Source organism: Belonocnema kinseyi, chromosome 4 (assembly GCF_010883055.1).
Source record: "Belonocnema kinseyi isolate 2016_QV_RU_SX_M_011 chromosome 4, B_treatae_v1, whole genome shotgun sequence".
NCBI lineage: Eukaryota > Metazoa > Arthropoda > Insecta > Hymenoptera > Cynipidae > Belonocnema > Belonocnema kinseyi.
This window is the reverse complement of record NC_046660.1, coordinates 12,389,014-12,398,888: the sequence shown is the minus strand read 5'-3', so window position 1 is coordinate 12,398,888 and position 9,875 is coordinate 12,389,014. Positions and strand designations below refer to the sequence as shown.

The 9,875-nt window shown below is 34.2% G+C and overlaps 1 protein-coding gene across 1 annotated transcript; it reads right to left on the bottom strand.

Moving 5' to 3' along the window:
* Positions 1-2,313: 2,313 nt before the first annotated feature.
* On the bottom strand, positions 2,314-7,706 carry LOC117172000. Its single transcript, XM_033359715.1, has 3 exons — positions 7,629-7,706; positions 3,021-3,098; positions 2,314-2,926 (listed from the first exon to the last, which is right to left on the bottom strand). Exons 1-3 carry the CDS (start codon positions 7,678-7,680, stop codon positions 2,391-2,393), a joined length of 666 nt encoding a protein of 221 aa, XP_033215606.1. The 5' UTR covers positions 7,681-7,706; the 3' UTR covers positions 2,314-2,390.
* Positions 7,707-9,875: the final 2,169 nt, after the last annotated feature.

The following is a 9,875-nucleotide window of genomic DNA, read 5'->3' as shown; positions in this document are numbered from 1 at the left end:
TATAAACAAGTAAAAAGTACTAATGTATTCTTTTTATAAAGTACACAGTCAAAAACCTAATTGTATGTGTTCTATTTTACTTCATTTGTTTAGCCATACAAGAACTTTTAGAGCAAAAAAGATTGTTTAAACAAATAGAAATTTATTGAACATTAAAATAAATGTATTAAAATAATGTTATTATTCAACAAAACGTAGCATAGGATACTAATTTCAGAAGAAATTTGATATCTCGAGTTCAATTCTTTGAAATTTTGAAAATACACAAATAATTATTTAAATAATTACAAAATGTTGCTAGAAAAATTCACGACTTCAAATAATGATAAACAATTGCATTTCAATCAGAAAATACGATTATTTTTTTTACATTTTTTGGGAATCAATAATTGTTTAAATAATTTACATTTGCTTAAAGAATTGAAAATTGTTTTAAAAGTAATGGTAAATATTAAAATCGTTTATTAGTAATTATTTGTACAAAAAAGACTACGTAAATTGCTAAAAAGTAACAATAATACGTAAAATTGTAGTTTTTTATTTTGGGTCATATGTAGGACGGTGCATTCATTGACTGCATTCCTCAAACAGTCAGCAATGTTTTTTCGCCAATCCAGCGCCATCTGGTGCAAAACGAAAAACATTTTTGAATAAAGCTCACGTATTTCTTGATAAAGAATCTGAATCTGCGGTAAGAAATATAGGATCCCATTTGACATTTTTAACCCTTAAATGACACTGGGGGTTCATTGGACCCCAGACCATTTTTCAACGAATATGAAACTATGTTACAAGCGGAATTGGGCTCTGTCACTCCGTCTAGCGTTAGTTGAGATGCCAAGCTATATGTTAGAAACAAGGTAGGTCAGTGTAGCGTTAGCTGCTTTGGAGAGCGCTTCAAATATAGGTTGGGGTACAAAGTACCCGCTCTATCAGCTGTGTAAATTTTTATGAAAAAAATTGAAAATTTATTAAAGTGTATTTTCATAGATCGTGAATATCAATCTTAAGTATTATTTTTATAGTTAAAAAAAAATTATTTCGGAATTAAGTGTTCTTTTTTAATAAATAGTGAAATAAGTATGACCTATCATTTGCTAAGCCGCAGCATCGGAGTTCAGCTGCAAGAAGACGGCGATGATCAAGAAGCAATTGATAGACAGTCTTCAGGTGAGGAAGAGAACTTTGAAGATAATGATTATTATCCAACTGATTCCGGTTCTTTTTTTATAATAATATGTAAAAATAATATTACAAAATTATTTTTTTCCATTAATAAAACTGTCAGAACAGGCAAATTCCATGTATCATTTTAAACCACGATTTTCCCTAATTTTTCAAAATAAATACCTTTTTTTAAAGATTAGCTTATGGTCTTGAATTTTTTTGAGAGAGTACTATTTTATGTATACAAACGCCAATTTTTAACCACGTTGCCACGTTAGCCACGTTGCCAACATTGGTGTGTTTACTCCTGTTTACTTCTGCTTCTTGAGCGGCGCGGCGGTCTGATAGGTGAACTGGACGTAGTCAGCTCGCAGCGCGACAGATCGAACGCGATTGGTTGGCGCTCTGTGTTTGTGCACGGACAGTTCGTGCGTGAGCCGTTTCCAGCATTGCTCACACGTATTTTTTTGTACGAACACCGTAAGACGTCTCAAGGGCACTGCAACGGATTTTCTTGTGCGAACACCTTTAGTTCCAAGGCTATTTGCAGGCAACCCCCGACACTGAAACTAAAACGCTGCTCTGGTGTACTTACATGCAAAGTAAAATAATAGAACCCAATCAGAAAATCCAATTATTTCTAGTCCAAGATTAATTCTTCTTCTTTGGAAATTCTGCTATCATATATTCGGTCAACAATAAATCATTTTTGTTAAATTTTTTATTCCTTTGTTTAAAATTTTATTATTTTATAGAACAGGCAAATATTTCTTTTATTAGAAAAATAACTTCAAAACAATGTCTTCTCGTTGAGAATTCATCTTTTTGTTGTCGTGAATTCAAGTTTGTGAGCATGCGTGTGATCAGGGGTGTCCGAAGAACTGGGCGAGTTCCTTCTCGCACGATTTAAGTGTGTGCAAGGAACTTCTCCAACTTAGTGGGCTAATCGGACACCTTGCGTCTGCTACAGAGGCATGAGAAATAAAACATCACTCGATCTGTCACCAGAAATGGAATCACTGCATATCATTTAGGTGCATACAAGTCTACATATAGGGGTGGATGTTACAAAAATATAATGGTATCTTGACATATTTTATTGACTGTTATTTTGAAAGTTTTTCACTCCATTATTCATTACAGTACAACAAGCCTTTTAAAAATAATTAGTCAGGAATTCTTTGACCTGGATGGTTTACCGAATCGAATCTCTTGGATTCGATTTAAAATCTGTGGTTTGGATGAGCGAAATTATACAAGTCTCCATCAATATCAAACGAATGATTTGCATTAATTCGAACAGACTTTATGTAACGTACGTGCCCGACTGGTTGCGAATGTAGCCTTTCAATTTCAGATTCACCATGAAATAGAAGTCTATGAGAGTTTAATCTTGACCTTTCATCTCTAGGCGCAAGATCGGCTGCCAATTCAGGCGTGCCTTCTCTGTATACATGAGCGAGGAATACTGGAACATCACCAATATTCCCCGACTGCCCGTTGGTAGTAGAATCTTCAAATAACGCATACGGTTTCATGCATGCATATAATCGTACGCTATCACTGAACTCAACTATGACGTATCCATTTGGACCATTGCACGTTGCAATTCTTAAATCAGGAACGAGAACTCCATATAGTACATGCCAATCGGCAGTAAGGCCATTTATCACTTTTGTTATAAAGATCAGGTTTTGTGCATTACTAGGTTCATATTCAGTGGGATGAGTATGTCCATGTTCAGCCCAAATACGGGAAGCTGCAAAAAGTGATTTATGAAATTTGTGTACACTAGAAAAAAAGCTGTTAGTCGTTAGCTAAGCAATTATGCAGCGAGGGGGGGGGGTCATTACCTGTTCGGTGGTAATTATGAAGTGGAGTACCATCTCTACCATGATCATTTACAGCATCATCACCCCAAGCATCGACTTCTGCAAAAGAGAATTTTGTATTTATAGAGGGTGTCAATTATGTAGCCTTTTCATTCATTTCCACTTTCACCTCACTGTCATAAACAACTGACAAAAAATCTGCCCCCCTCGCGGGTACATTCTCATCAAGCGTTGTGGGCGGTTCGTTTGGCTCGCAAGTTTAAGCATAACAGACATTGGTATTAAAACAGACGTATTTTCATTGTCTCGTTTAAAAAAATGTGCATCCTTTTAAAAAAATTGTTATTAAACATTTTATTGTAACTTCTGTCGTTTTTGCATAAACTGAATTTGCTCATTTTCAATGTTATTTTTATCTTTTTCAAATGCACAATTTTTGGCAAGTCATCTTTTTTCGTATCTTGCATAGTTTGACTGCAAAATGTGATTTTTTATTTTCCATTATTTTGTATGCTGCCCAAATTTCAGTTTTAGATTTTTTAAGAAAACTAAAATATTTATTATGATAATCTTATATGTAATTTATGTAATATTTCTAAAATCAAACAGTGCATTGATAATCATTTTTACATTCACATCAGAGAAGATGTTATATTTATATGAAATTCGAACCCCAAAAAAGATAATAAAACGAAAAATATGCATCCGTAAAAGATCTACAAAGGGGGAGGGTCGGTAAGGCCGGTTTTTGGCCTAATTTATTTTTGGACCAAAAAATCTGAAAAAATCATGGTAGTATCTTATAAGTATCCCGAGTCGATTGCACGCTAAACGGACTACCCTCCAACCCCAGACATCCCCACCCCCCCTACAAATATAGGAAACACCACTACCCACCAACTGTATTTTCGAGAGATTTGACACTCTTAAACCTTGAGCCTGACGCAATAAAGGTCAGCGGACACCAGGTTCGTAATCAGCGACCCCAAAAACCTATAACATTTTTTTTTTATTTTTTACCGTTTTTTCTCGATTTGACCTTCAAATGACCTTCAAATGACCTTGAACCTCAAGCGATAGAGTTCAACGGATGCCAGATTCGTAATTAGCGACTCCAAAAACCTATAACGTATTTTTTTGGATTTTTTTACCGTTTCCTCTCGATTTGACCTTCCAATGACCTTGAACCTGACGCGATAAAAGTCAAAGGACGCCAGGTTTGTATTCGGCGACCCTGAAAACCATAGTAAACACGAGCTAACCTCAGAATACATGTTTAAGAGTGTCAAATCTCTCGAAAATACAGTTGGTGGGTAGTGGTGTTTCCTATATTTGTAGGGGGGTGGGGGTGGCTGGGGGGTGGAGGGTAGTCCGTTTAGCGTGCAATCGACTCGGGATACTTATAAGATACTACCATGATTTTTTCAGATTTTTTGGTCCAAAAATAAATTAGGCCAAAAACCGGCCTTACCGACCCTCCCCCTTTATGGTGAATTACTTTTTCATAAGGACAAGTAATTATATTTTTGGAAAAACAACGCAAGATACGGAAAAACTTGATAGACAAACATTGCTCATCAAAACAAAAGCTACAAACTTGTAATTAACATGTTTTTAATAGGACGCCTAGCTTTTGTTTATTAACACAAAATAGCATTAAAAATAGAAAACTTAAATTTTACGAAAAACGACACAAGGTAAGAAAAAAAATTAATGGACAAAAGTTGTTCAGCTAAGAAGGATCAATAAAATTGGTTAATAATGATTTTGAGATATCATGATTAAATTGGCTTTTATTCGTAAAACATAGGATTCAAAATTTAATAAAAAATTAATTTTTTGGAAAAACTACACGAGAGTCGAAAAAAAGAGAATACAGTACATTTGATATGAAACTGTTAAACATAATGTAGAAAAGTTCACATTTTGCACAAAATCGGGTGTAAAGCATGAGACACGTCATGATACTGTGTTCGTTACAGTTGATAGTGCTTTAACAAAAGAGAATTCACAATCACTAAATTACATCTAAAAAAAAAATCCATGATAAAAACTTTTTTTTTGAAGAGGGAAGAGTGACCCCACAAAAATTGACGAAAAGCGTAAAAAAATAGTATTTTACAGTAAAAATGTTTGCTCGGGAGTACTTAAAGTCGCTAAGTACAAATCTGTAAACAGAATTTAAATTTTTTTAAATTTAAGACGGTGAATTCAAAATGTCGGAACAAAAAAATTGGAATAATACGTATTTCACTCTAAAATTAGTAACTGGAAAATTTTTGGAATCGCTAAGCATGAATCTAAAATCAAAATTTCAATTTTCCATGATCCAAGATGGCGATTTCAATGTATGTTAAAAAAATTATTGATCTGCAATCTTGGATTCGCCATCTTGGAATATGGAAAATTAAAATTTTGATTTCAAATTCATGTTCAGGGACCCCAAAAACCTTCGAGTTATTAATTTTAAAGCAAAGTATGTTTTAAAAAAATGGTTGATCTGCCATCTTGTATTCGCCATCTTGAAATTGAGATATTAAAATTCTAGTTGCGAATTCGTGCTCAGCGACCTCAAAAACTTCTGAGTAAGAATTTTCATCGAAAAATAACCAATAGAAAAATGTTTGCATTAAAGGGTTAACACACTTTTCAGGTGGGTGGAAGGGGCATTAAAAACTAATTACAATTAAATAGCTCTTCTGAAAACATTAAACACGTTTTCTTATTTTTTGTTTGGATGCGCATTCCCTGAACAGTCAACAATGTCATTTTTCGCCTATTCAGCGCCATCTTGCGCAAAGAAAAAATGATGGAATAAAACACGCATTTTTTAAGGAAAATCTGAATCTGCAATAAAAAATATAGATTGCCATTGGAAATTTTTAAGTCCCCCCCCCCCCGTCCAGGGAATAGGGTGTGCGGTAAGTTTTTGCGGGGTCGCTTTTCCCCCTCTAAAATAAATAGTTTTTATCACAGACATTTTTTTTCCTTAAGTGCGCACTTCCCGTGCATAGATTTCAATATGGATCTGATCAGGGCCAGATCGGCCAGAATTTGGCTAAATCGGGATTTCTAGATGTGATTTTATGATTCATGATTTCATTTTATTTTACATGGTGATTTCATTTTGAGCCAGACCCGAAATGAAACGCGATACACGATCGGGGCCCAAGCGAAGTGCCCAGAGATAACCCAGGTTGGCCCCGATTGGGCCCATATTAATTTATTTTTAATATTCTTAATTAAAAGGGATTCTTAAATAAAGTAATATTAAAATCGTGTATGTCACCTCCTATTTAAGTGCCGTGCAATATGTTTTCGGTTTCAATTTCTATATTGAACTTAAATGTAAAAAGTTATTTTCAAATAAGCGGAATCTAATATTGCACTGGCACTTAAAGTTATTTTACAAAAGCGACTATACTACAATAAGAAGGTTGCATTCACATACCGATTATATCAAATCACCTAAGAGTACTTGAAAATAAATATGTTTATGACGAGATTGTTGATCTAATTCGTGTTCACATTCAACACATTAAATATTACTTCTGCTTTTTATTTTCTAAACGAATAACAACATTTCGAGGTTAGGAGTTATCTTAACATACTTGATAAATTTACTAATTATAGTCTTCAACACGTAGCTCAGTAATGTCTTGAAATATACGATGCCTACCCACTCGTCTTGTGCTCGCCTTTGGCATTTTATTACTTATTTTGTCACTTTTTCAATTATTAATTAAAATATTTTTGACCATCTACTGCCAATATTGGCTGTTAGGCCGGGGTTTAGAAGGGGGCAAAATTTAACATCCACGAAATTGTGTGCTCGATTTGGCCCCAGTAGGAAATGAGGCAAATATTGGGCAACTTCTGCACGGGTTCATGAAAGATTTTGAACCGCCACATAGTGCGCCATATTGGATCCGCCATTTTGTTTTTTAAGTTTTTGATATGATATTCGTAATCAGCGCCTTTGAAAATCTCCTCATACCAATTGTATGGAAAATCCAAAATTTATTTAGAATACTCGTCCACCATATTGGACCAGCTTTTTTTTAAGCTTTTAAAATGAGAGTCGTAATCAGCGACCCTGAAAACCCGCGATTAACAGAATTTAACCCATTTTATACTTTTAGCCAGCTTTTCGTGATTTTGTCCCACTGACGTGGCACTAAATTAAAACTTTTTTTTTTAATTACAAATTCAAATTTCTTAATATAATATATAATATATAATGTTCTATAATATTTTACACTTAAAGGTCGATTTTGAAGTAAAGATTCATAAAACTGCCTCATTCTCCATTTCTTAATATCCATATGTTACAATCTCTTAAGGTAACGTGCTACTGCATTAAACTACTGATTAAAAAAATTTCAAATGCAAATTCGTAAATTCTATACTTTACGCATAGAAAACAATTCCAGGATTAAGGTTTATAAAGTTGCGTTAATCTCACTGTTTTTAGTTTCAATATGCTACTAGATTTTAATCTGGCAACGCGGCATTAAATGTAAATATAGATTGGATAATTTAAATTGTAAATGTTACATTATACATGTAGAAGTAAAATTAAAAATAAAGATTAATAACAATTTTCGATATAAGGTTAGGAACACATACTTGGAAAATTGAGCAAAGCCACGCAGGCAAAGAATAGAGTCACGATCTTCATATTTTCTAGATACGAGTAGAGATAACGATACAGTACTTAAGACTAATGCTGGAGAGGAAGAATTTCGTCAGATGCGGCTTCTTTTATATATTATTTACAATAGAGTGGAGGGGCGGAGATTCTTGATATCTGAATTTTCCATATTTTCTGAATTCATTAGTATTAGAACCAAGAAAAATATTTGTTTAACATTTAACTAAACCGCCATAATCAAACGTGAAGGTTAGAGATCCTCTAGGTAGAGTTGCGCCACAACTTTCCACTGTTTTGATTGAATACGATTAAACCGAAAAATAAAAAAACGTGATGAAGAGCGCCTGATTTTAATTCCAAATTTTACAATAAATTTACAATTTTGAAGAATAAAATTAGAAAAAAGATAACATGAAATATAAACATATCAAAACTGTATGAAATCTATATGAAAATATAAATATTCAGAAAAAATAAAAAGAATCTATTCCATTTTGTGTTTAAATGTTACTTTTTAACATTCTCATTATTCATGATTAAGATAGTACAATACATATTCCCGTCACTGCGGGACAGTGTGCTAAACATTTTTTGCTATTCTTTTGTTTCTTCTCTTTTAACCATGTTACTTCATGGATGAGTGTACATTAAACCAATTCCTAATTAACGTTATTAATTCAATTCCTAATAGACTAACAATTCCTAATTCAATACTCGCATCTTATGATTAAATATCTTTGATCATGATGGCATTTAGAAATGTTTTACGTTTTTACGTTTGTGAATGACGATTTCCTCCTCGTCTCATGGCTCGAGTCGACGGAGACGAGAATGCCGACAAAAGCCAAATCGCCATCCACAGACGAGATGGATTTCAAAAACCGCTATTAAAAGTTATGGATTTGAAAATGATATGTACTAATTGCAATCAATCGATTCGTAACGAAATCGCTGCCGTGGAAGAAGATCCCGCTTGTTTAAGACAAAATGTCTTAAGGGTGTTAGTTCAATCCGACTTTGAATTTTTTTTAGTAGGTACGGCACTGATTTCATATATATTTTTTTCGATGAATTTGTGAACGAAAGAAAGAAAACTTGTCGAATATTCGGGGTTCTGCGAAATCCTCGGATCAATAAAATGTTGAAAAATCAAAATATTTGTTGAGGACATGATTATTTCCCCGATAAATATGAATTTTGCGAAAGATAGAAACCAGTGGGTAGCAGGCGGCAGCATTTGAACGATTAGAATTATTTGCTAATTTATTTTTTCACTCACAATTCTGATATAATAGAAAAATTCTACAGATCAACGGCTCTTCCAAAGAGCCAGGTCTTGATGATGGTGTCCCCAAATTTTGCAAAATACGTTGCGAAATGGAGCAAAAAGCAGAGAGAAGTGACATGCCCTGTCTGTGTTTTTGTAATTGCATTGGAATCAACCACCAGGCTAGTTGTTACCTTCACTCTATACGCGGAATCGGGTCGCCCTTCATTATCGACCGTGGCTCAAGACTACAATTCTCAAAAGGGAAAACCTCTTCTGGCACATTGGCTTTTTGCTGAGACTATCATCAGTCGATATTACTTCAAAAATAATAAGAAACATGTCCCGGATTTTTTGTCCCTTGTAAGAACTATGAGCGTCCAGTGGAAAAGAGTCTGACTGCTAACCATTCTGTCTCAACTTTTTTTGTTTTCGTATTGCAAACTTGTCAAATAATAATTTCTTATGCTTTCCCGGCGAATAAATTATTTGTTTGAAAAATATTACTGGGAAATAAATAGCCAAGGGTGCAGAACCTGTACCGGTTCACGCGCATGGACGAAAAGTGTCTGCATGATATTTATTTCCCAGTATTATTTTTCAAACATATAATTTATTCGCCGAGAAGCAATAAACATTATTATTTAAATTGTTTACAATACGAAAGAAGAAAGTTGAGAAAAATATTCGAACCCACGACAGCATAGTTGTCAGTCAGACTCTTTTCCACTGGACCAGCGGAGCATGATGGGAGTCCATGCGCGTGAACCGGTACAGGTTCTGAACCCTTGGCTAATGTGATTTACAAACGCTTATAGTTCTTACAAGGGACCAAAAAATCCGGAATACGTGTCTTATTACCAGGTGTATACATATGAAACCGGTATTGCCATCTAGCGGCCAGTAGGCACACTTGTAGGCACTGTCGGAACTTACCATTTGTGCTAATTGGCGT